This window comes from Scatophagus argus, chromosome 24 (genome assembly GCF_020382885.2).
Source record: "Scatophagus argus isolate fScaArg1 chromosome 24, fScaArg1.pri, whole genome shotgun sequence".
NCBI classification, from domain to species: Eukaryota; Metazoa; Chordata; class Actinopteri; family Scatophagidae; genus Scatophagus; species Scatophagus argus.
The window spans coordinates 1,370,272-1,396,360 of record NC_058516.1 but is presented as its reverse complement, the minus strand read 5'-3'; the positions used below and the strand labels follow the sequence as shown (position 1 = coordinate 1,396,360).

The following is a 26,089-nucleotide window of genomic DNA, read 5'->3' as shown; positions in this document are numbered from 1 at the left end:
AACACCACATTAATGAGCAATAAGCAACAAATACAAATAAAAAAGAACAAAATCTCAATAAACCAGCAGAAATAATCAAGTAACATTCACACTCTTCTTTTAGTATTTCAAGTACAGTTTGCAGATACTAATACTCCTGTACTTGTACTTGTGACAGAATATTTTAACTTAGAAAAACAGTAAGGAATATCTTAAAGATGTTCCAAGTGTTCAGAGGAAAAACCTCAGCAGACAGATCTTGACATCCTCCTCCGAGGACTGAAGGCGGACATGTTTGACTCAGCTGGAAGCTAGAAACCACGCAGACAGAATTTGGGTTAATGAGCTGCCACACAAACGGGGCTACACGCTCTGACTCCTCAGCTAATGGAGGTGGATGGACGGCGGCTGCAGCAGAGAGTTAATCTGGGCTGCAGATTGAGAAGGTATTAATGTAATCTTTCTCTCTGTGACCAACAGGTCTGCTCATCATCTATCCGATACATCCCCGCTTCATCCTACAGATGTGAATAAACAATGTCACATCTGGGCTGCAGTGAAGACTCACAGCTTCAGCCTCAGAGAATAACATGGGGTTTTTTCTGCTTTCTTATTGACAGTGTTTTATACGTTTAGATTTCCTTCCTCAGCTGTCGATTTGAAGTCTTTAATCCGACATAATCACCAGAAAACAAGAATGTATCCAAAAGAGCAGGTCCTGATCTTTGACCTCTGTAGTTTCATTCGCTTGTCATGTTGCCAGATTGTGGAGCTGAAGCTCAAATCTGCGATAGGTGTCAGAAAATTCAAACCCTTTTCTAAAGTAGGAATAAAAATCTCCCAACATTTTGAATCAAAGAAAATGCCAGGTATAAAGACTGGAAATAAAAATGATTCTATCAAACAACAAAACGATCAACAGATACAAAAACATACTGGTAAGATGAATATTTGACTCTGTTTAAGTGATAAAATTCATAAAAAGTTTTTGTCCATCTCAACTGTTTCTAATAGAATATGTCTGTTTTACAGTATTATCTGTCTTAAATCGAGTATTTAATTCAAGTATTTAATATACACATTGAAAGTGCAGAATCTCATGCAGATCAAAGACAGATCCCACACACTCATTCTCAGTTCTGTTTTTGTGATTAAACGTATAAAATCTATAAATAAACCTGCAGATAAACACCCTCCGCCTGCAATCAATCAAATCCGTCCAGACCTTCTAATTCTCATCTCTGTGGCCCAGTTGGCTTCAATCTCTTAAAGCTCCCCTCATCAGCCCTGATAACCCCCTCCCACCACCACAGCCCTGCATGGTGAATAATTGACGAGCTCTCCCTCCCCTCGCCTCCTCTCCCCTCTCCTCTCTGTGCCTCTTTCCATTTCTCTGCCTTTGTGGCGTCGCTCGTCAGCTTCTCCGGGCCGTGACAAGCTGCCCTCCGTCTCCTCCGTCATGTCCAGTTGCCACCTGCTGCAGGCTGCGTGTTGACGACAGGTGAAACAGGCGCAAACGCGGGAGAACAGCTGCTGGTAAGACAAAATCTAAAACGTTTAACAGCAGAGGAGTTTCTTTACTGACTTACTTGACCTTATGTTTTTTGACACACACAGGAAGTCAAGCAGGGAGACGGCAGAAGAAACTCTAAACTCGAACTCTTATCCTCACAGCTGCTCATTCAGAGATTCTGTCATATTAGAAACTTTGTTCAGGCAGTCTTAGTAGGACCAGAGAGAAAGAAGAGAATGTTTGGTTCATCAATGGTTTAAAGCTCAGACTTGGTTTGAGCCTCACAGGCTACAAGTTTTTATTACGTCCACCCTGATGACGAGCCTGTGATGCTGCAGCGTTGTTTGCGTTTCAAACCGATCGTGAGCCAGAGTCTGTTGAACGTTCCCAAGTCAACAAAACAACACTTTTAAGGACTTGTTTTGATTTCCTACTCCTGGTTTTGCATGTTTTATCCGATTTAGTACATATCACACACATTTCACCTCACGGGAAACTCAAACCGTGTTGCTGTGCTGAGTTTTCCAAAGCGCTGTGTCACTGCTGCCGTCACCGGAGCTTGTGCAGCACTCACTGGCATACCACTGATGATGTGCAATAATGCCCAAAACACCCCAACACACACCTGTCACACCACTTTTTATACTGTACTGTTGCTGCTGAACGCATAAGTTTATTCATTTTGTTTTATACTTGATATTGCTTGTATTTTGTACTCATATTTCTCTGACTGTGTTTGTCGCTGATATTTTACGTCTATGAACAACCACACTGAACGCCAAGTCTGTGTTAAAGATGTGCTAACGTTGCTTGGTAAAGCAATTTATTTGCAGATTGCAGCCTACAGTAATTATAAATAATGTGCTCCTCGCAGACCTGCATGTTTCATCACGAGGATTAGACAATGCGAGCAAGTTTCAGTAATCTGCCGTTTGAACAAATCCAAACCTGAACAGAAGGACATGACAAGAACAGTTCACACACTGGCACAATGGTAACTTAAGGAGAGAGGTTCACTGCACTCAGAATGTGTGTAGTTCAGGTTCTTTTGAAAATAAAAAACATATACCAGTTTGTGTGAGTAGAAAACCAATGCCATGTTGCAGTAAGGGTGCTGCTCTTTGGCTCCAGATTCCAAAAAAGTTTTGGAGGCTTTGTTCCTCACCGAGCGCAGCCAGTCTGAAAGCCTTAATGTGTCTGGAGGTATCCATTCAGCTGGCCCGGCCTGAGGTGGTCCTGAAGACGTTTCTTGATATTGGTCGAGGTGATTAAATAGTAAATTTTTCCATGCGGTTGTTTTCAGAGAGCTGTGGAGTCATGAAGGAATTCCTGTTCTTCCTCCTGGTGCTGACAGAGACCTCCATGTGTAACAGCAGCAAGTGCAAGCTGGGCTGTGACTGTCAAGGAGATCTGAAGTTCACCATCTGCTCTCGGGCGCTCTTCACAGAGCTGCCTGGCAGAGTCCCCCCCAGCACCGAGCTCCTCGACCTCTCCGACAACAACATCGCCGTCATCCCTGAACGCTCCCTTGGGAAAAACCGCAAGCTCCGAGTCCTGCTGCTGCAGAACAACAACATCAGCGTGGTGGAGGACGGTGGCTTCTCTCAGCTGGAGTTCCTGCAGAAACTGGACCTGAGCTGGAACAGGATTTCCACCCTGACTGAAGGATTCTCCATTGGCCTGGCCTTCTTGCGGGAACTGCAACTCGCTCATAACTGCCTGACCAGCCTGGACAGCCGGAGCTTTCTGCACCTGGACGGCCTCCAGAGGCTAAACCTGACCAGCAACAGCATCCACACCATCCAGATGAGGTCTTTCTCCTCCATGAGTTTCCTGCGGCAGCTCCACCTGGAGGACAACCAGCTGACGTCTCTGAGAAGCGGGATCTTCTCCATGCTGCGCTCAGTGGAGGTCCTCAACGTAGCTGGAAACCAGATCAGCGAGATGGAGGCAGGCCTCTTCAAGCCACTCACCAGCATGACGTTACTCAACCTGGCCAACAACCAGCTGTCCTCAGTCCACTTCAAGACATTCCTCAGCATCCACACCTACAGCACCCACATCCTGCTGGAGGGGAACCCCTGGAACTGCGACTGCGACCTGCAGAGGGTTTTCCGGAAGCTGCGGAGCATCCAGAGGCTCTTCCTGGACGACTACTACAACCTGACCTGTGAGGAGCCCCCGGTCCTCAAGGACTACCTGCTGATGAACGTGGACACGGAGCTGTGCATCGCGGAGACAGTCACCGTACTCATCATCACTGTGACCGTGGTGATCACCGTGCTGGCTGCCATGCTGATGGGCGAGAGGAAGAGGAAGAAGAAGAAGAAGGGGAAGCACTGGACGCAGCAGGGAGAGCTTTCAGATGAGTCGGACTACTGAAACACATCTTTCTCTCTCTCTGTCTGAAATGTATTCAGCTTCTTCCTCTCTTTCTTTTCTACGTGGATTATTTTCTGGTACAGTAAAGCTAAAGATTTCCAGGCTTTTTTTGCTTCAACCCTACAGGAGCATCTGCACGCCTGCAGATTCTGGGGATCAGTTTGTCAGATTTCCCAAATGCTTTACACCAAAAAATATGATTTTCGAACTGACACTGCAGGAGATTATGCTTTTCTAAAAACTTTTTTTTTTAACGTGGACAGATATGGTGCAGTTACGGCAGTGGTTATGTGTTGTCAGTGATCCTGATGTGACTGTTTGCGAAACATGAAAAGGGGTGTTGTGACATTTTGCCGTGTTTCATTCAAGACAAACTTTTATCACATTATCCATGAGAAAACAACACAGGACACGTGAACTGTTTCAATGTGAAATAGAGGTCTTCAGAGCCCCCTGCAGGGGAATGGTTGTATTGCAGTGGAAAGCATTTGATTTCATGCTTTCAAAGCAGCACAGGGGTGGGGCCTTTTGTTTCCTGGAACTACACCCTTGTTAGAATGAGCGTTGACTGTTTGTCTTCTCTCTATTTTTCTGTTATTACACTCTCAAGTTTCCAGAAAACAGGAAATTGTTTTGATCAGCTGATGTGGTTAAATGCAGCTATGAATACATTATCTGGCTAATTCCTGCCATATCAAAAGAGACAAGACTTACACAGGACGACTTCTGCGTTCAACCGCTGCAACATCTTATTTGTAAAAGGGCAATAATGTGATATTTGAATAGCATCTCAAATATAGCTTTCATTCACTGGTCGTGATGAGAGGCTAGTTGTTATTTTTCTGAATGATTGATAAACAATAATGTCATAACGCTAAACAATATTATTACTATGGTTACTGTAATAGTAACTGTTTATTTCAGTAGTTATTTCACTGTATGGCCTTTCAGTATATTTATGCTTCTCAGTGGTGCATTTTAAATTCATGATTGTGATTTTATGTTTTCATGTGATTAATCGGAAGTTTCCCCTTTAATTGAGACACTGGAGACCTTTTGGTGGAGTCGGTCTGGTGCGTCCACACACCAGAATGTAGCATTCATGGTTAGCGGATGTTGACAAAATAAAAGCATGACATTTGTCTTCGATTTAAAAAAAAATAAACACATTCAGGTGCTGTAAAAGCTGTTTTCATTATTACTCTACGGTTACTCCGGTAATTACTGGAGCCATATTTTTATTAAAAGTTCATAGTATTATCTTGTGGAACCAGATTCTAAAATATGGCGTTGCTGTGGATTAGTTTTCAATGAGACTAAGGTCCTTCCAGCGGTATTATTACGATTACTAATAAAACAAACTTTTATTTTGGAAGGGTCTTGCGGAAACCGGAACGACCATCATGACAGACTTGACGGTTATGTGCCCGGACAGGTGGGAGCTCCGGTTGAACGAGTCGCTGTTGTTCTCAATTGAAAGATAGCAGAGCCGGAGAAACACTTGAAATTTACATGAAAATAAAAACATGAAGACGTCACGCTAAATTCCGTCATTATCTGTTCAGTGAAAGTAATAATTATGACGGCTTTTTGGGGAAAACTGTCCGACCGAGCTGAGAGAAATACAACAGAAACTGCGCAGTCATAGTTTAATGGGAGCGGTGACCTGAGCAGGTAAGAACATCTAATTTGTGTTTAAATTGAATGTCTTGTTTTACGTTGAGGCTTTTAAAAATATGCTTTAAACACGTTCATTCAGGTTACATCGTGAGAGCTGCCACGTTAGAGTAATTTACCAGCCCGCTGTACTTTTTTAAAAATGACGCCCTTTCAACTAATTTACTTAAGTTTCCCCTTTAAATGTATTGAATTTTATTTCTGGCTAAAATGAACGAGCTTTGTTTAAGATGCCTGTTACTTCCGCGTAGAGCCGTCAGTGACAGTCAGTGACGGATGGGCGGGTTTAAAACGGGGGTCCGAGGACCTCGGAGGCTCATTTCACTGACACTCAGGGTCTGTTGTTACTGTGGCAACGTGTATTGATCGCTATTGATCCCTTTCTCTGTAGTACCGTCTGTCAAACGACACTGCAGGATGCCCACAGCTTTTGTGTTGAAATTATTTATATAAAATATATTTCACTGTTTCTTTTCTTTGTGAGGTCTGAATTTAAAACACATACTTTGACTAGACAGGCAGGTAGGATTCAGAGAGTTTTTAAAGCCTTAAATAGGGACCCTTCATCATACAATCAAGGGCTCAAGAAGATCAGAGTGTTCAAACATTTAGGCCTGATTTAATTCCTCTGGTGTCTGGCATCTCCAGACAGCAGACTAAGAAGTATGGTTGTTGGACAAAGAAACACCACGTGAATCTTTTTCAAACACAATTTCGGTCAGCTGAGCAGACGAGCCTGCCAGCCAAAGAATAATTTCAGCCTCATTTGGTTGAACGTTGGCGCCGTCACGCCCTGCAGCCGCTCTCACACTCATTTCTTTATCTTTCAGATATGGCAGCTGACGACAAGGTTGCCATCCTGACAGATGACGAGGAGGAGCAAAAGAGGAAGTACGTCCTGGCCGAGCCGTTCAACACCCTGTCGGTGGAAGGTCAAGCAGGTGTCGCTGCGACACCGGCGCTCGGCTCAGATTTACCACCTGAACAGCCGCCAGCCTCGAACTCCAGCTCCGTAGACTGCTGCGAGAGGATGTGCCTTCGCATCAACAGGCACCTCCTGGTCTCCAAAGTCTTCTACTTCTTCTACTACGCCGCCTATGGCTCACTGCACCCTCTGCTGGCCGTGTACTACAAGCAGCTCGGCTTGTCCGCCAGCCGCAGCGGGCTCCTCGTCGGCATCCGCTACTTCATTGAGTTCTGCAGCGCCCCCTTCTGGGGTGTGGTGGCGGACCGCTTCAAGAAGGGTAAAGCTGTGTTGCTGTTTTCTGTCTTCTGCTGGTTGGTGTTCAATTGCAGCATCAACTTTGTCAAACCTGCTGAGATGAAGTGTGAGGAAAAAGGTGCTGCTGCGACGACGACGACGGTGGCGCCTGTGATGACGACTCTCCCGCACGGTAACGCCACGGAGTTGAACAACTCCACCAGCCGCACCAGAAGTCGTCGGAGTTTTCTAGATGTCACTGGTCTCCCTGAACTCTTGGACACTTATTTCAGTGAGCTCCACAGACACGTGCGGAGCGTAGAAGCCAGCGCGAGTCCTGTGATGCGGGTTAACACCACTGAGCTGCTGCCAAACACCACTCTGTCCACCACGACCACTACCTCCCCTGCTCCAAGCAAAGCCAAGGAGTACCAGATCATCTACAACAAGGACCAGGTGGAGACCATCTTCCTGCTCATCCTGCTCATCATCATTGTGGGCGAGTTCTTCAGCACTCCTGCCGTCACCATCGTGGACACCGTGACCCTGCACTACCTGGGTAAAGCTCGCGACCGTTATGGCCTGCAGAGGATGTGGGGCTCGCTGGGCTGGGGTCTGGCCATGCTGCTGGTGGGCATCTGGATCGACCACACACACATCAAGGTCACGATCGACGGAGTGGGCTGCATTGTCCCCGACTTCCGCATCCACAACTACCAGATTGCCTTCATTGTGTTTGGTGTGCTGGTGGGTGTGGCGTTCATCGTTGCCACTCAGTTTTACTTTGAAAAAGGTGCCAGCTACAGACAGGAGCTTCCAGAGGAGGTGGTGGCGGAGGCAGACAGCCCGAGAGCATTACCTGAGTCCAGCTCCTCGGATCAGGATCCCATCTGCCCTGACACAGCTGACGAGTTCCACTACAGCGATCTGCTGAAGCTGCTCTGCACCGTGCGCTACGGCTCCATCCTGTTCGTCGCCTGGTTCATGGGCTTCGGCTACGGCTTCGTCTTCACCTTCCTGTACTGGCACTTAGAGGACCTGAAAGGGACCACCACGCTGTTCGGGGTCTGCTCCATCCTGAGCCACGTCTCAGAGCTTGCCGCCTACTTCACCAGCCACAAATTCATCGAGCTGGTCGGACACGTCAGGTAAGACACACAGCTGAGTGGGTGCCTTATTTTTCACTGAATTTTGTAAACATTTGCATTTAACAGTTTTTATTCTCACCATTAAGTGCTTGGTCTCTAGATGTTAGCATATACAACAGTATGCATTCACAAGTGACAGTTTCAAGTCTGATTGAACCGGGGAGCAGAGCCTGAAAATCAGACCAGCGTTTGCATGACAGAAGAAAATGTCGGGTGAACTTCCTGGTCTCTTGTGACTTTATTTGCCTCCAGCACAGCCTGATAATTAACTTCTCAAAGCAAACTTTTTGTCGTGAAGTGCTTCAGACTGAGCAGTTAAATGCGTCCTCTGCCACGCAGCAGCAGTGCAGAGTGACTGTCGGAGACAATGCTGTCATTGATGCTCAGGGTTTCCCTCGGAGCGACTGGTGGCCTCGCAGGCAGCAGGGACATTCGAGAGCGTGGTGTGAGATTTCAGCTGCCAGGCCGCCAGGCCGGCGGCTCAGTGGCCGCACAGGAAACGCACAATGTCTCCGCTTCTGAGTCTCTAACCAGTCCTGAGTCAGCAGGAGGTGAAGTTAAAGAGAGGGGAGTGTTTTTAAAAGGCTTTTAATTAATTGCTGCCTAAACAAACCTGCCCTCCTGCTGCTGGGGTGATATTTATGAATCTCCTGTAAACCACCAACTAAAAGCCTCAAACTGCTGCTGTACAGGAGCCACTTTCAGATTAACTTCTAATTTTACTCAGGCAGGCATTAAATAATGTCTGCTTCTGATCACTATTCGGCTTTGTCTTTATTTTATTTTTAGCGACATGGAAAGACAAAAATAGCTTCACAAGTAAAAAGGGAAAAAATTAAAGGATGACTTGAGGGGTTCTCATGTTTGTCATTATTTTCTTTCCCGATTCAGTTGTGCTCATTTTTACTTTTATGATTAGTTCTTGTACAACTGCATGTGTTTACACAGCGTTGAAAAATAAAATACATGTTGGGAAACTGTTTCTTAACAGGGCTTTCTGTGTGGATTAAAGAAACGAGATATAACATGTTAATTTGTGGGCTCTGGAGCTGCTGGTAGGTGGATTTTGTTTGCTTGGTACAGAACCAGGTTAGCTCCATTTTCAGTCTTTATGCTTGGCTAAGCTAAGCTAACCAGCTGTAGCTCCGTGTGTAGAGTGCAGACTCAGCCTTTAGACGTTGGTGCTTCTGACTTTACATTCATCAGAGTTAAGTTTATATCCTAAAATCTGACAGACACAAATGTTTGAATCAGTTAACTTTATGTCATTGTGCTGCCTCAGTGTTCAGCAGGTTTCATGCTGTGTGTTGTCTTTATGTTGTCTCTTCCTCCTCTACTGAAAAGTCTGAGGCAGAGCAGAAACATCTGATCTGCGTTCACGCAGATGAAAGGATGTTAGTAAGTCGCCTCAGGCAGCAGGTGTCCTGTTGCCACAGTTCAGCTTCTCGTTGTCTGTGCAAAGATCATCCGATTTGAGAAATTTTGCACTTAATCCACCACTCAGAAAAGTCCTCAGCAAACATTTCATCTCCTTTATTCACTACAGTGAGCCATTTTTAAGAAGTGAAACTAAATACCTGAGCTGTTTTTAAAGCTTTATGATGTCAGTAGCAGCCAGTGGGCTGTGAACTGAGAGCCACAGACAGGAAGTGAGGACAGACATGTTGGTGGTTTCGTTCTTTTCATGAGAATCGACAGTGAAAAACATATAGAACAACACCAACTGATGTAAAGATGGAGTTTTTTTCTGTTTTTATGCCAGTTAGCTTCAGGTGTGTTAGCAGCGCACCATCATAAGTTGATCAGAACAGAAAATGAATCAGCAGTTATTTCACATTAAGGATTAAATGTTCATTTCGTAGGTTTCAGCTCCTGAATTGTTGCTGTTCTTGTTTTGCCTGACATTAAATTAAATATCTTTGAATTTAGACTCAACAAAATAAGCACCAAAGGGCATCGACGCATGTGATTGAGTGATTGTTTCTGGCAGTAATCAGTAAAGCAAAGACTGCTGGTTGCTGGTCCACATCACATGTCTGTGTGTGCTCAGCAAACCGTCTTTTGATGAACAAACACTGAAGTAATCCTGTTTGCCGATGAATGTTGGGTGTGTCACGTTCAGATCAGTTTTGTCTTCAGAGAAAAGTCAAAATGTGTGAGCCTCAGACTGTTCAGACGCAGTTTTCATGACTGCAAAGTCAATTTTCAAATTGTGTGTTGAACAGCCGGTCAGATTTAAGATTTTCATGCTTTCTTCTGATAACAAATCCCTCCTTGCATGTAGCTTCTCATATGTAAAGAGGAGATGCTTGTGAACACTTTTACACTCTGACCTTTTAAAATGTCCACCTGTTGCCTTGTTGTCAGCTGATTACTCGTTGCCATGATTTGTCATGAAGTCCACTCTGCTCCGTGTTCACGACCTGTCCTCCGTCCTCCCCCCGTCAGGGTGCTGTACATCGGCCTGGCCTGCAACACGGCTCGCTACCTGTACATCTCCTACCTACAGAACGCCTGGACCGTCCTGCCCATGGAGGTCCTTCAAGGTAACGTGCACTCGTTCCTCTGCCTGCAGGGGGGGACATGTGGAAGCTAGGACCCTGGGGACACTGTGCACAGGACAGGAACCTGGGTGTGTTTGTCTAACAGGAGGCTTATCAGTGGGCCTTTTTCCTCCGACGTCCTGGTTCGCTGCCGGCAGCTGGTTGGTGTGAAGCAGCAGCTTAGAAAATACTCACGTGAACTTTGTGCCTGTGCAGGATGCGTGTAGACGAAGCAGAACAGTCTGACAGAGCAAATGATCTCCTCACACTGTTTCTGTCTGCAGCTTGTCTGTGCGCCTTGAGGAAACGCTGAAGCAAAAACAAGTTCAGTCTTTTGCTTCAAGCTAACTGCTGGTTTTGACTCTGAGGCCGAGCCGCGAAGCAATCAGTCGCAGACCGAACGCTTTCAGGTTTTCCAACATCCAGTCTGAGCTGGTAACGTCACCACGCCGCTGAAAGTATGAGGAAGAGCTTCAATATGACGTTTATCTCGGGCACATCGTCAGCTAAGGTGTGGTGGCCATTTCTCATGGGAGACAGGAAGCTAAACTGTAGGCAAAATAAAAGTTTTAGTGCAGGCCTTGTCTGTATATTTGACACCCAGTAGGGATCATAATTCATGAAGTAAATGTGATCAGTCAGGATTTCTTTCAGGCGGGTATCAATATTTGAAACTGTACATAAAGACATAACACCTCTAATAATTTCAGCAATGCTTCCTTCAGGATTGGGTTGCTGACCAACATACAGTATGTTGTGAACAGAACATTTTACTGCCCTTCAGCGCCCTCTGGTGGACAGTCTTTAATGGAGACGCTGTTTCTACTTCTCGCAACTGCAGTCTTGATATGTAATATCTGCAGTCACTGCAATGGTGCAAAAAGCCACATAAAGTTTATATTGAATCACTGTAAGTACATTGAAGTGTTTCTTTTCAAGTTGCATGTCGGTGGCGTCTAAAACTCTTTTTTTCTCATAAAAAACAGATTTGAGTTGAGTGTGCTTTTTCTGAAGAAATTGTAATTTCCTTTACATGCGCATATTCTAAAAGTTGAGTTCAAAATGCTTTACAAGTACACATGGAACTAAGAAAGTGCAAAAGAGAGCCAAAAACTTGAATGTGTTAAAGACAAAGAAATGTGCCATAAAGGAGATTTAAACAAAGTTGAGGCTGTCTTAATAATGGGACCAGTGTTGAATCGTATTTCATTTCGTGGTATGTTTTGATCTCAGTTTCAGTAACCTCGATAAATAAAGTGCGATTTTTACCACTCAAAGTGGAGCCAAAACACTCGAAGACAAATGTTGTCCTCAGCTGTTGCTGTTGCTTTAGGACAAATCTGTCCAGAGCTGAGAAACTGCCAAAAAATAAACAATACAGTGAGATTTTACTTATCGAACATTTTCAAACAATCCAGCTGCAGGTTTCTCACACCAACCACCTCCCAGAATTATATATGATTACTGTACAAAGACACAACCAGCGCTGAGTAATTACTTCACCTTTAAAACACAGGAATTAGCTCTGGTTCATTCTGAAACGACCGGATTTCTCAGAGCCGTGTCCGTCCCCGTGTGTCCTCCAGGTGTGACCCACGCCTCGGTTTGGGCAGCCTGTATCTCCTACCTGAGTGCGGCCGTCCCGCCCGCCCTGAGGACGTCGGCGCAGGGCATCCTGCAGGGCCTGCACCTGGGCCTGGGCCGCGGCTGTGGGGCCATGGTGGGAGGAGTGTTCGTCAGCTACTTTGGTACGAGCCGACGGTGACGCCGAAGCTGTTGTCAGAATGCGTTTTTGTTCGACGTACTGTGATGTTATTCTGTTACGGTGACGTCCGCTTGCCCTGCAGGTGCTGCGGAGACGTTCAGAGGAATCGGCATGGCCTCCCTCGTCATCCTCCTCATCTTCTCCTTCATCCAGTGTCTCACCGGGGGGACTGAGGGAAAAGGTGGGGACCACTTTCTTCAAATGAAATTAATTCAAGTCTGGTTTGTGAAAGTTGACCCAACCCATTGACATATAAACAGATATCGCTTGTCATTATTTTGTCAGCTGGTCTTTCTTCTTTTCACAGCTTCTTTAGATTCTGCTTCAACAAATAAGTTCACTGAATACTGACCTGCTTGTAAATGTAAACCTGAATCTAAAAGGCGTCCGTTTTTATTTGTTTTGTTACATTTCCTCTCACCTCATCCTCCCTCAGAGGACAAAATCCTGGCTGAGAACATCCCGGTCCCCTCCAGCCCGGTTCCCATCGCCACCATTGACCTGGTGCAGAATCCGAGCGCCATCGGGAGCCCCGCCCCGCCCCGAAAGGCCACCGTGGTGCCAGTCAAGAAGACCAAACACCAAGAGGATCAGGAGGACGTGAACAGCCCAGCCTGGTTGCTCTCTGGCGCCCCCTGGGTCACCATCGCCTTCGCCATTATGCAGATCAGGGAGAGGATGAACATGGCGAAGGACGGCAGACCGCCCCCAGACAATCAACCACTGCAGGTGAGCAAAATTCAAAACACGTTCAAGACTGTAATTTAAAGAGCAGCAGGGCAGGAGATAAAGTCATGTTTTAACCTAAATCCAGTTTGACCTCAGACACACAGAACGTATTTTATTGTTTTGGTACGTTGGTGTAGCAGCAGTCGGTGTCTAATAACCATAGTAATCATCACAATGACATTTTCCATGTGTTGTGTCTGCTAGTTTAACGACTGTGTAGGAAATGTCTTTAACATTCACTAACCTGAACTTTCTCACGCTTCCTCCTCTAACCGGCTGCCCACACACACACACACACTTACACACACACGCACACACTGAAGAAAGGTGAGACATTTGTGTGTGCAAAGGTTGATGGAAAACTACCGTGTGTGTGCGTGGGGGGTGTCCAGGGTTTCCTCTGCTTTTGTGTGTTGATGCATGTGGTGACTCATCTATACCTGAGTGTGTGTGGCATGTGGGCGTGTTCGTGCATGCATACATGTTATTGTGATTGTGAACGTCCCACACCCGTTTCATGACGTCATGTTAAGTGCATGCGTGCCTGAATTTCTCCCCGCTGATGTAAAACACCCCCCTCCCTTCCACCCCACCCCCACCCCACCTCCACCCCCACCTTCTGTCTGCCATGTTGGAGGTTCTGCTGACTTTCAGATGAGGCAGATTAGTGCATGTTAGTGATGTTTGGAGTTTGTCTTTGCACAGCCAGTTAGAGCTTCAGGCTAACGTGTTAGCTTTAACGTTGTTGTATTGATGATGTTTTAGCCACAAAGCAGGTTTATTCAGCAAATTCTTTGTTTTTTGTCTGGTCTGTGGACAGTTAGGCTTTATTAGATGTGCGGTTCTAAAACGTGCCAGATGTGTGCTTAGAAATGTGTGACTGCAAATCTGCCTGCCTGCTCACCGCCGTCACTGTTTGTTCCTCTTGTTGCCAGATATGTAACGAGCAGGCGGTGGCGACACCACACGGAAACCCGAGCGCCGACAGCACAGATCCACCAGCCACCTCAGAAACACTCACACAACCAAACGCCACCCGCCCCGCACCCACAGACTCTGACAAAGACCAAACGCACCCGTCCTCAGACAGAGGAGGGCCTCTAGAGAGCCCAACCTTCACAGCAGTACACACAGACTGACTGTTTGTTTGGGAACTATTTAATTTACACACACTGACCTTTAAACTGTGTGTTTGAGTACTGCAAAAATGTCCGTCTTCACGAGTCCTTTTGTCGCCAACTCTTGTCTTTAAAACTGATTGAACTGATTAATAGTCTAAAAATCTGTGCTTGAATAAGGCAATAATGTCCACAATATCCTGTAATTCTAAGGGGAAAAAGTTTTTTAAAAGTGGTTACGAGTCTTGTCTTCATGGAGTTTGAGTTGGCTGATTTTTCCTAATCTAAATCAACGTGTTTATCTGCCTTAGACGGTCGAGTGCGAAGGAAACTTAAACAAAAAAAATGTGCCTCTTGTTAAGTTATTAAATTAATTTACTTTGAAAAAAAAAAAAAAAGGTGATAAAATCTGTCAAAATGGCGTTTTACTCCGGCAGTTGGATTCATTCAAGTGGTCAAAACGCAAAGTCAGAACATCAGAATGCATATTTCTAAGCACTGCAACACAGAGGAGGTTCAGTTATCTTTGCCTCACAGGCTGTTTCATACTGACTTTGTTGTGGTGGACCAGCCGACTGGCTGTGAGGGGTCATCATGCCTTAGACGTGATTGTGCAGCGGGGATTACGAGACCAAAGCTGCCTTTAAGTTGAGCATGTTATGAGCGGAGTAGATATTTCCTCTTTGCCTCCTTCTTTGTTGGTCTGCGGGTTCTGGTGATGCTTGAAAAGATCAGTATTTGATAAAATGTTTAATCAATCTTTTGTTTCAAGAGTAGATTCGCACCACAGGATGGAAGGATGCGACGTGAGCTGATGTGACCTGAAAATCAAAACGCATCAGTTTCAGAGTTCAGCACTTCTTTCAAAACAAAAATCCAGTTCTGTGCGTATTTGTATAATTTATTGGAGAGCGGAGACGAAGAAGTGCCTCTTTTAAGCATACTGGTGATTATCATCATTCTTCTAAATGTCGAGCAAAGATCCCTTTACTGTCCTCCACTCCTACAGAAAAATCTGTCATCTTCCACACGGCACACTGAGGGTCTTTTTAAAGCCGGATTCCAATATTTTTGTACTGAAGCTGCCAATAGCCGACACCCTATATTTACCGTCTTTGTTTTCATGCCAAACAATTCCCAGTATTCACTTTGTGTGTGTCGTCTGAGTGAAAAAACCCTCAGAAGCAGAATTAGATGAAGAAATTCTGTTTACCGTTAATTAAATCATTAAAGACGTTTTGAAAAAGTGTAAAGAAAGTGAAATGTGTTGCATTTTCCAGCCTGTTTTTCTTGTTTTCCGTGAAGGAGTCGCGAAAGCCGACATCAGCCCTTTAACTCGGCGTCAGTGCATCTTAATGGTATTGGTAACAAATATTATTAAAGGTATATCTAACAAACAACAACCCAGACTGAGCTGAATGACTGTGTGCGTGTTTGTTTTATTAAACGTGATCATATGCTCCTGAAACAGGAAGCAGATGCAGGACATGACTTGCCTGAAGGTAACTCAAGGTCCACTGACTGACTGTTCTTATGACCACACCCCACAGCCTTCCTGACCGCCGTGTGCTGACAGGGCGGCCTGACGACTTTTGCCCCCACCGCTCTGTTAACGATGAGGTTTTACTTGAGCTAAATGTAACCTCTTTGATTTGTGAAGTAGCTGCAAGCTGTGGCATTAATGTAGTGGAGTAAGAAGTACAGCATTTTTGCTTGAAATGCAGTGGAGTGGGCGTATGAAGTCACATAACACAAAATGCTCATTTAAAGTGGCTGAGTGTTTTACTGCAGCGTGGAGTCCGAGTCGACGCTTTCCAGGCAGCTGCTGTGTGTAAAAGCGGCCACTTGATGGCAGTAGCGCTCTGAGCACACGAGTGGATTTATGGAGACTTAAATGGACTAAACCAGCGTCTGTGTGTGTGTGTGTGTGTGTGTGGAGGGTTATTGAGGTCGTGGTGCTCCTGCTACTGATGGGTGTGTGTGGGAGGACAGTAATAGGCTTCCTCAAAAACTAGACTATGTGCTGTCGTTTAAAAAAAACAACAAAATAAAATAATAAAATCAAAACCGTCTTGGCACACTCAGCCTGTCTGAAATCCGTGGAGAAATTTGCTCCAGCCCCTGTGCTGTTGACGCTGTTGTTGTTTTGTCCTGCCTGGTCTTTAATAACGAACAGCGGAACGGCGTTGGGTGTTCAAAAGGTGTCATGGCGGCGAGCCGCCACACGTTTCAATTGAAATGACACCGAGGGTCGAGGCGAGACGGGCTTATTGTTCTCTGTCGCGTCCCTGAAAATGACAGGGAATTACTGCAGCGCTGACCTACAGATGCATCCAATTACTGGGGCAGTGAGTGTCCCACATGGTCATCGGGTCAGGGTCTGGGCCCAGACTGGACATGGGGACAGACATTTGATTATTTGGCTGATTGTTGACGCATCAGGTGTGACTTTTCCTCCACTGGACAGGCTGTTCCCCACCTGTAAACAATATTTTAAAAAAGCAGCATTTGAACTTAGTGTTTAGGGTTCATTAAGGCTCATTTTCCACATCATAAATTACCTTTTCTTCTCTGGATTTGTTGGCTTTGAGCGTCCCCTGCACGCACCTGAGCATCAGCAGGATTCAGATCTCATGTTAATGTCTGAGAAAAGGCACAATCAGATCCTCAGGACCCGGCACAGCCTCCTCCAGACCCCGTTTTATCAGCTGTACCCAATTATGTTCAGTTTGAAAAGGCAGGAACGTCATGCCAATCAGCTGCTCGCAGCCAGCCGCTGCCCAGATACAACCTGCAGCTATTTTTAGCTGCTTCTTCCTCACTGTGCCGACATGGAGAGACGAGTCTGAGGAGGCGACTTGGCGAGAATCTGTTGAGTCAAGGTGATGACGGCTCCCCGTGTCCTCTGGGACTCTCTGGAGACAAGGGGGACCTTTCGGAGCCAAAGTGAGGCGTTCGCATCACCTGAAGTTGTTGATGAGCAAGTTGCAAGTGGTCACAGTCCTGTCATGAGTCTCCTTAACATCAGTTTTATGGAGAAATTTACTTTTTTCAGCAACAACAAATGAGTCCAATTTTCCCTTCGGCATAAAACGCAACCCGGAGAATTTTGTCACAAGTCACCAAAGAAAATTTTCAGATTGTATTCCCTTTATGTCCACATTCATATATTCAATTGTGATTTTTTTACCCCCTATATTATGTTATCACATGGCAGTAGTTTTCCTTTTTGGCTCGTCAGTGTTTCACACTCACAAAAATATGAAAGAAAAAAATGTCTGAAAAATAAACACAGCTTTGTGACGCAGGAGTATTTGCTTTCTTTTTGCCTGGTGATCGTCTCGTGACCCCTCAGGTTTATCTTGAGGCCACATTAAAACCTGCTTTCCCCACGTCGTGAAGCCAAATGCTCCTCCAGGAACGTGAATCTAGCAGAGAACTTTCTTTATTTAAACTTTACTTGTTGGTCTTCTTCACTAAAACCATTTGGATAGAAAAGTATTGAGTATTAAAGACATGAGGATCAGCCTTTAGAACACATCGTGTGTGACGTTTGTGTCGTCGTGTAGAATATAAACCCCTTTCCAGGTCATTAACGCCCCTGAAACCCTTCAGACAAAAAGCCGAGGCCCCAGACTCGTGTTTTGTGTTTTACGAGGTACTGAAACTCGATGCTTCACTGTTTGCTCGCAAATGAAACCTGCAGACTCGTCGCCCCGCGAGGCGAACTGCTGGAGACCACCAGGCTAAATGACTCAGCTGTGAAGTGTAACTGAGCAGACAAGAGAGCGGGTCACGGGTTAAAGACGATCCTGGCGCTGACACCGTTTCCCGGTTAGGCCTCCTGCAGTGCTGTGATCAGGACCACCTGAGTCAGGTCTGAGTCAGACTGGAGACCACAGAGAGTCGTGTTATTGGCAGGATGCTTCAGACTGAACATCACATGGCTGCGTGCCTCTGACTCTGTCTTCGCACTGAGAAATGTGTACCTATTTTAAAATCAGTCACTGATTTGAAGCATGACACTAAAAACATCCTGCAGGGGCTGCGTGTTACAGTTTGTGCCACATGTCTTACAGTATCTCCACTGAACACAGACGACTGCATGTGTCTGTGTGCCGCTCAGCAGAAAACTGACCCCAAATCACCTTCAGGGCTTCCTCAGGGACGTTGTGTTATTACCCCGATGGTTCCAGACCTGTTTGGATGGTTGTAGATGAAATCATTTACAGACCTGACAGGTGAAGTGACAGTGACAGGCGTTTTGTTTCTAGCTGGTGGGGGCACACAGTTTGTTGGAAATGACTTGGCCTTAATGGGGCTTCAGAGCCTCTCTGATGTGAGGATGTGCACCGTTGGCGCCTGGCTTGTCGTGGTTTTACAGTAACGTTGGCAGCATGTGTGTGCAGAGCAGAATGAGCCGCAGTGTGAGGCGGGTGCGGCAGACTCAGACGTATAAGAGCAGACAGCTGTCATGGCGGCTCTGGCATCACCCCGCCGGCTGTGTTCATGCACCCCCTCCTCTGTTTCCAGAGGAGAGCGAGGACGCTGCCGTGCTACCTGACCACGTGCAGCAGGCTCCTGGTAATGCTGACCTAATTTTGTATTCATGATCCTCATTTGATGAACCGATGCTTCCTGAGACTGTGCGGTGCAGGGAGGGGCCGGTCCGATGGCCGTTCCTCACGTCCAGGCAGTTCAGCGTGTTGTTGCTCTGCTGGACCTAATGGAGGGAAAGTGACTGCACCTCAAAGCAAGTTGTTGAGGTAATCAGAGGTTTTTATTGGTGATGGTTGCACCCGGGATGTCGTGGGTTTTGCACACATGCAGGTTGAGTGCAGCTCCTGTAAACACAAAGCCTGTCCCACCAGGACACAAGAGCTTTTACACTGACAGCTCATCAGATCGCCTTTTGCACGTCATTTCGCCGTCAGCCGTTAATCCTGGGGTTCCCCAGGTAACCGTCCCGGGTCCCCCTGTGGTTTTAATCTGAAAACCTCAAAGGTTTCCCTCGGAGTCTTTTACATTTCACAGCGTGCAGGCACGGTGATGTATTTTAAAACATCTTAAGCACATTACAAGCGTGTTACACACCATTCTGTTTGCATAATCACATTTGGAAACGACATGCATCATTATCAAAAGGAGGAAATTAACATTTTCATCCACCGGCCACAATGGTTGCTGCCTTCCAAATTTTTGCCAGAACGTTTTTCGCTGTCTCACCAGCCAAATGTGGTTTTGGAAAAGGCAAAAGAGTCTGAGCAGCCTGGTGGGTTACCAGCATTGAGCTGCGGCCTGGTGAACAGCTGAACCAATCAGGTGAAACGTGAAGGCTGACGGTGACGAGTCGGAGCCACAGCATCTTTTTGACAACACGTGTGCGTTTTTCAGTGCAGCGCTTGTATCATATAACGCGTGTGCTCCCTCTTGATGTGGATTGGAGAGCACAGACAGTGTGCTCATAATGGCCATGCATTATTAATCATTAAAAATCAATGAGAGCAGTAGTGAAGCTCTGCGATGCGGTTAATGATGGATTATGATGATAATTACCACGAGATGAGATAGCAGTGCAAACAGCACTACAGAGTGGAGTGTCACTAACCGGACTAATTACAGTGAAATCTCATTTTCCCAGATGCATCGACATCTGCGGCCTCCAGCAGATGCTGCCGTCAGGCGGCGGGAACAGACTGCGTCTGTGATGAAGTAAGATTATCAAGGAGGAATGTGTATGTTGTCTGTACGTGCATAATGGACACGTTACACTGATGCAAAAGCTGTCTTTCATGTTGTGTGAAACACCTTGTGAAGTCTTTTATCCAGCTTCACCAAAGGCACCGATGGACACTTTTTACTGCGTTCTGGGGTTTTGAACAACCGATCGATAATCAGTAGAAACGAGTGGCAGCCTTGATCTGAACTGAACTGAGGCCTGTGACGCGTCGTGGAAACTTTCAGAGCAGGCGACTAAACTGAGGTTTTGTAGGAAAATTCCTAATTACCTTTCTACATGAGGGACTGCTGTTTATATATAAGACGATAAATTAATGGGTTTGTAATTATTTCTGTCGAATTCATCTGGAGCTGCAGTTTCAAAGGTCATAAATCATAAATGGTTTCATGAGGAAGACTTTATTCAGCGTCACATTTTACTCCCAACAAGATCATCAAAGGATTTTTGGAATTTTTTCACGTCGGTTTGAAGAAAACCCCAGCTGACCTCGGTGATGGACTAAAGGGCTCATACGCAGCTTTTTGAGAGGACTTTGTGGTGTTTTGTGGGGAAAGTCACTCATTTTGTGAGGAGCCTGGCAGGGCCTCAGTGAAGCTGCAGCTCCTCGAATGAAGGTTAGCCGAAACTCCTCGTTTGTTCTGCTGTTACCTCACAGCAGCTCGTTTTAGAGCTTCCATCTGCATTGTAAAAACCGAGCCACATGATGACGTGTTGGACCCGGTTGCTTTGATTCGTTTCGAGGCTTTTGATTCAGTGTTTGTGCTCAGTTAACCCAGTCATGTGTAGACTAAAAGCGTCTTCTGGTAATTTATAGTCACTTGTTGAATTCATTTCTCAGTATGGCAGAGAGGTCGAGAGGCTGCTGTTGTTGTTCTGCAGCTTAGTTAAATCTGTTTTGGTAGATTCTTTCAGCCCGATCGCAAAACTTCCTCAGATGCAACGAAGACCAGGATAGAAAATAACCAGCGACGATCAACATGTTCTTTCTGATTTCTGGTGATGAACCTGCATATCTAAAACGCATCTTTGCAGTAAATATCGTTTATTTAACAGGTTTCGGGCCCAAAAGTTTCCACAGCTCCCTCGGTGCATGAACGCCAGCGTGAAACCCACACCACAGAACACTGCAGGTACTTTTTTTCCCTCCTCAGCAGCTGATAAACAGCTCAGCCCCGACGCCACTCAGCTGTGATGCATATGATAAAGTGCAAGAGATGTGTGCTCTGTAGCTGCGACCTTTCCCCCCTCTCCAGGCGAACACCTCCACACCGAGCCCACAGCAGCAGCCGCCTCCCCAGCATGGCTGCCTGGACTTCAAAGGAGGAAAGACTGGCGTGATACCAGAGTCATACTGCAGCGCACTCCACAAGGTTTACCTTCTGTGCCTCGTTGCTTTGTCGCTTCACTTTTTCCACAGCCGTCTCACGCAGCCGCTCTAATTAATGGAAACTTCTTGGAAACTGGCTGATGTTAGTCGATGCATTTATCGACAGATCAGTTCTCTGTCTCCGGCGATTGTTCCGTCGTCGTCGTCGTTATCAGAGGAGGAGGAGGAGGAGGAGGAGGAAGACTCCGGCTGTGACCTCTGACCTTTGACCTCCTCGGTTAGTTTACACTTGACTAGACAGCACCACCGTGTAAAAGCACTCCTTTACATTAAAGTAAAGCTTTTGTCAGTAACCATACTTTAAGTTTAAAGTGATTTCTTGGTATGTAAGCAACACTTTAGCTAATTTTAACTACCACAGAACATTTGGTCATTTAAGCTGCGACATTATTTTATAAACTCATAAAACCGTACCGGCACTGAGTATCCGACCGTCGCAGCTCCAGCATTCATTTGTCAACTGTTGATGGAGTTTTCTTGCAGTCTTGAAGGTAGCAGTACACACGTAGGAATACTGTTAGTGAATTGTAGCACTTGTAATACTGTACTCGTAGTAATAGTACAGAAATAACTGTGGTACTAAGTACTAGCAGCCTCAGCTTGGTTGATAATTCTTCACTGATAACAGTATTAGTACTCCTCTCAGCCCCATCGCACCTGGAGTAAACTGGTAGAGAAGCAGCAGACGCAGTACTACTGAGTATTTTTACACAGTGTTGTGGTATTGGTGCAGTAGCGGTGCAGTTTATCTGTTGCAGTGGTTCTGTTGCTGCTGGCCGAGCAGGACAACAGGGAGACTTTTTGTCCTGGCTGGGATCAATCGCTCCATAGATGACGCCCACCCAGCCAGGCCTCTCCGTGGGCGGCCGGCAGCCCAGCAGCCCAGCAGGCCGGCTCGGTCCGGCCCCGCCCCGGGGGCCCTCCTCCGGCCCCCGCAGCCTGCAGGGCCAGCACAGCAGGAGAGCTGCACTTTGCATCTGAAAGCTTTAAAGTCGCTGTAGGAAAGAGCAGAGCTTTCTTAATGTGATCTACTTCCTGCTGAAGGAGGGATCGCTCACAACCAACGGGATGTCGGTGTGAGGCAGAGAGGCAATCTGATTGGACGACTGCGATCGCAAAAGAACGTCTGAGTTCAGGAAAGAAAAGACTTATTGTTACCCATCCATAAAAAGCTACAATTTCCAAGCACTTTAAGGTTCAAAAGTGCAATTTTGACCTTTTTAAACGACAGCTGATCGACGTCTGCTCAGTAGCTGTTGTGAAACCTTCAGCCGCACAAAGCACATTATTATTAATGTTCTCTGTGGGTGTTGCAGGTTTGTTTGCATCAGCAACGGCTGCACACACTGAAGGAAAAAGTCCCAAATGTTTGATCGAGAACTACGCGGTGCCGACAACATGAATGTTTAAAGCTGTAAACAGCAAGAACGTTCTTCATTACAACAAACTGGACCACCAGAGAAAGTAAAGGTAAAGTAAATAAATACAATGAAACTCTTGCTATCGTTTGGTTTCGACCGCCAGGTTGGATTCCTGTCTCGTTAACCTGCATCTGTTGCTGTGGTAACAAAGTGTGCGAGAGAGAGAGAGAGAAAGCAGATCGAGTTACATCAGCAGAGGAGGACGTTTATGTGCCAGTGGTGGAGGAAGTACCCTTTACTTCAGTAAAAGTACCAGTGCCGTTCTCCAAAGATACTCTGTTACAAGTAAAAGTCCTGCACTGAAGTGCAAAGTATAATAAGGAGAAGAAGGAGTGAAGCAGAGTATTTCAGTTCATTTTCAGTCTCTGCAGCAGCTTTAGCCTGTTGGACAGCGAGGTCCATGTTGAGACCAGTGTGGAGTGGAGGACCTGGACCGGCTCGTGATCTGGGGCCACTTCATGCAGTGGGCTCCAGTCCCTGCTGCGCCCACACCGGAAACACTGGGCACTTTTGCATTTAGATTTAGTCATTTATCTGTTGTCCCGAGCAGAGGGCAGATTAAATTCACTGATCGCCCACAAACAGGACGCTCACATTTACATCTCACTCGCTGAGCTCAGCAGTGACCGAGTTTCACCTCCGAGGAAAACCGTCTGAGGCCGAGCGAGGGCTGCGGGTCTGAGAGAGGTTTTTCCCATTGATAAAAACATTTGTGTTTGTTTTTTGCTTCTGCTGGTTGGTTTAAATCCAGTCTAATTCCCCCAAAGTCTCAATACTTAAGAGACTGTTTTTTTAACACGTGGGTGGTTATGTTTCCTACAGGACAGTGACTGGATGAGGCTTTGCACTGGAAACGGACGGTTCTGGGTGATTCTGCATCCGTTGCTAACATTCAGGGTGAATACAGGAAGTCGTCTCCGTGGCGTGAATGTCGTGGTGGTGGCGGTTGAGCTGTGTATAAATATAACTTCCTGAGCAACAATATGGAGCGTTCAAAGCAGCCTTCAGACCACAGCGAGACGCTGCAAACGCTGCTGACCAGTGGAGTGAACACGTTATTCACGCAAAGACGTCACGTTCCTGATTTCTCCAGTCGGAGGGTTTGTGAAGCTCTCTGCAGGCAGGAGCCTCCCAGGACGATATGTGATATTTAATTAAAGGCAGATAAATCTTTATTTCCTGTGTGTGTTCGGCCCCGTCGTCTCGGCTGCGTCTCATCAGTGTGTACATTAGTTGTCAGCACGTCTCTGTATTAATGTCACCGAGACAAATCCCCGTGCGTTCATTGTGCTGTGCGATTAAAGCGATGCTGGTTGTGATGTGCTGCAGGGACGTGGGCAGGGCGATGTGGGTACTTGTGCGTGAGGAGCCCTAAGTTGCAGAGGTTTTTTTCTAATTGAGTCAGGGACTTATGCTGGCAAGGTAGGCGTGTGAGTGGGGGGGAGACTAATCCCAAGCTGCTGTTGTTTTTCGTGCCTGCTGGCTCAAGATCAAAAACTTAACAGCAATAATCATGCAAAATGTGTGGCTTCACTTCAAAGCCTGCCTCAACTTTGCTCACACCCTTGTAGCTTGCATTGTTTCATCATTTCTACCCGTTTTTCTTCTCCTCTCCTTCCACTCCTGCAAGGATTTTTCCCCTCTTTAGTATTCAGCTTTTTGTCACGCCTCAGCAGTCCTCGAGGTCACGAGGCGGGTCTGATAGGTCGCCGTGACCTTTCTGCAACAGCCTCAAATTAATGCACTTAGCAGATTAATCACACACGTCCTGATAAGCTCAGAGTTGAGGTCTTTCACACACACACACACACACACACACAGCACATTGAACGCCCGCCGGTTTCTCTCTGACTGCAGTGTGTGGTCGTGGCAGAGGGAGAGTCAGCCTCCGCCTGCAGATAGCAGACATGTCAGACGTCAGCAGCACTCTCAGGGTGAGGATGCCGTGGGCAGCGAGGGTCGCTGAGGCCTCTACGTGTCCAAAATGGGCAAATCCCCTCCACGTCAGCCTACGGCCAGACAGCGAGGAGGTGCAGGGCTTCCCACTGAAGCTTCTCGATGTGCGGCACAAAGCAAGCCAGTAAAAACTCCACCACATTAATGACGCCTGGCCTGTTTGTTGTCTGAACCCACTACTTTCATTACGCAGCAAGTGATCCACATTTCTGGTTGAAGGGACCTTTTTTTTTCTCATTTGTGAAGCAGATCAAAAACGAAACCTTGAAAGAATGCAAATCACTTTGATTTTCGTTTTTCTCAGCACCTTGTTGCACCACACTTCATTAGTTTCTTTGAATCTTCTACAGTATTGTAGCTCTGTCGCTGCAGAGGTGCGGTGTGTTCAGTTGTGTTTTCTGGACACATTAAGCAACTTCTGCTGGAGGATAAAAACATCCAGTCTATCAACATGTTTAGTCTAAACATTATGGGACTGTGTGTGACTGTGCAATGGAAACTCTCCTTCTTGTCATGAAACAACCCAAATTCTCAGCGATGTTGAAGACACTCGGCTGCTTCAAAGTTAGGAGCCAAAACTTGCAGAGTTTCCTGTGACAGCCGGCGGTGAAGAAACCGTTTGAACTGAAGATTTACTGCATCTGAAGTTTTTCAGCTGACGAATCGTCCGCCAAGCTAACGCCTGAAAGCTTCACACTTACTGTCCCCAAACCCGTCAGACCTGGGGAACAAAAGGTGAAGGATGTCATTCATTTCTGTGAGGAACATAAAAGGCTTTGTGTAGCAGCTTAGCATCAGTTAAGCTAGCAGCTCGAGCTGACGGTTTTGTTCAGGAGGACCGACTGAAGCGGCTTGAGTCATCTTTGTGTTGAAAGACGTGTCGTGTGAGCGTTGCTTGACACATTCACGTCTGTAGTAATACAACCTTTCACCTACAGTGAAGTCTTTTCAGCCACGAGGCCGCGCCGCCACGAGCTGAGCCCACTTAAGAGGAGGATGAGTCATTTCACCAGGCGTCACCTCATGACGGTACACCGCGTCGAGCTCAAACACACCGTTTGACATGTTAAAGGTTCAGATTTGCATGCTGACAACTCAACAAAATGGATGTTTTAAATGTGATGAAATGTAAACGCTGAAGCTCCGATCCATTCTCGGCGCTCGTGGGTACGAAGAATCAGACGTTCCTCCAAATCCAGGAGACGACAACACGAGACGATTTCTGTCCACGTCCGAAGACAAACACATGCTGACGCTTTGCCACCTCAGCAGGGATGACCTGAGAGTCATGGCAGCCGCTTCAGGTGTCACCGTTCAGAGAATAACGGCGAGGCCAGAGTCGATCGCAAAGCCGTGGGAATTTGTGCGACGTGTCGCGGGAGCTGCAGTGCAAACAGAGACTCAGTTCTTTTATTGTTTGAAGATTCGCTTCTGTTTGCACTGCAGAAACGTGTTACAGGCGTGAAATTATTTCAGCAAGTTTAAGAGAATAATTTGCTTCTTATTATTTTCACGTCAGTAAATCTCTCA

General features: G+C 46.3%; 1 protein-coding gene and 1 pseudogene across 10 annotated transcripts in view; both read left to right on the top strand.

Annotated features, from left to right (window-relative positions):
- The first annotated feature begins 251 nt into the window (after positions 1–251).
- On the top strand, positions 252–5,045 carry LOC124055617 (annotated as a pseudogene).
- Positions 5,046–5,156: 111 nt separating this feature from the next.
- Positions 5,157–26,089, top strand: part of LOC124055614 (major facilitator superfamily domain-containing protein 6-A-like) — a 39,426-nt gene continuing 18,493 nt past the window's right edge. Inside the window, exons 1-11 of one of the 10 annotated variants that reach the window (XR_006842732.1) lie at positions 5,157–5,548; positions 6,382–7,900; positions 10,349–10,446; positions 12,030–12,191; positions 12,291–12,389; positions 12,645–12,937; positions 19,697–19,767; positions 20,849–20,925; positions 21,049–21,165; positions 22,499–22,652; positions 23,426–24,349. Coding sequence is in view for 8 of the 10 variants with exons in the window: in XM_046382565.1 (XP_046238521.1) it covers positions 6,384–7,900; positions 10,349–10,446; positions 12,030–12,191; positions 12,291–12,389; positions 12,645–12,937; positions 19,697–19,767; positions 20,849–20,925; positions 21,049–21,165; positions 21,289–21,377 (2,523 nt within the window). In the remaining 2 variants the exon portion in view is untranslated. Of the gene's footprint in view, positions 5,549–6,381; positions 7,901–10,348; positions 10,447–12,029; positions 12,192–12,290; positions 12,390–12,644; positions 12,938–13,260; positions 13,265–13,872; positions 15,475–19,696; positions 19,768–20,848; positions 20,926–21,048; positions 21,166–21,288; positions 22,911–23,425; positions 24,350–26,089 lie in introns of those variants that run through there. The other 9 variants (XM_046382565.1, XM_046382566.1, XR_006842731.1 and 6 more) reach the window with 9 other exon arrangements.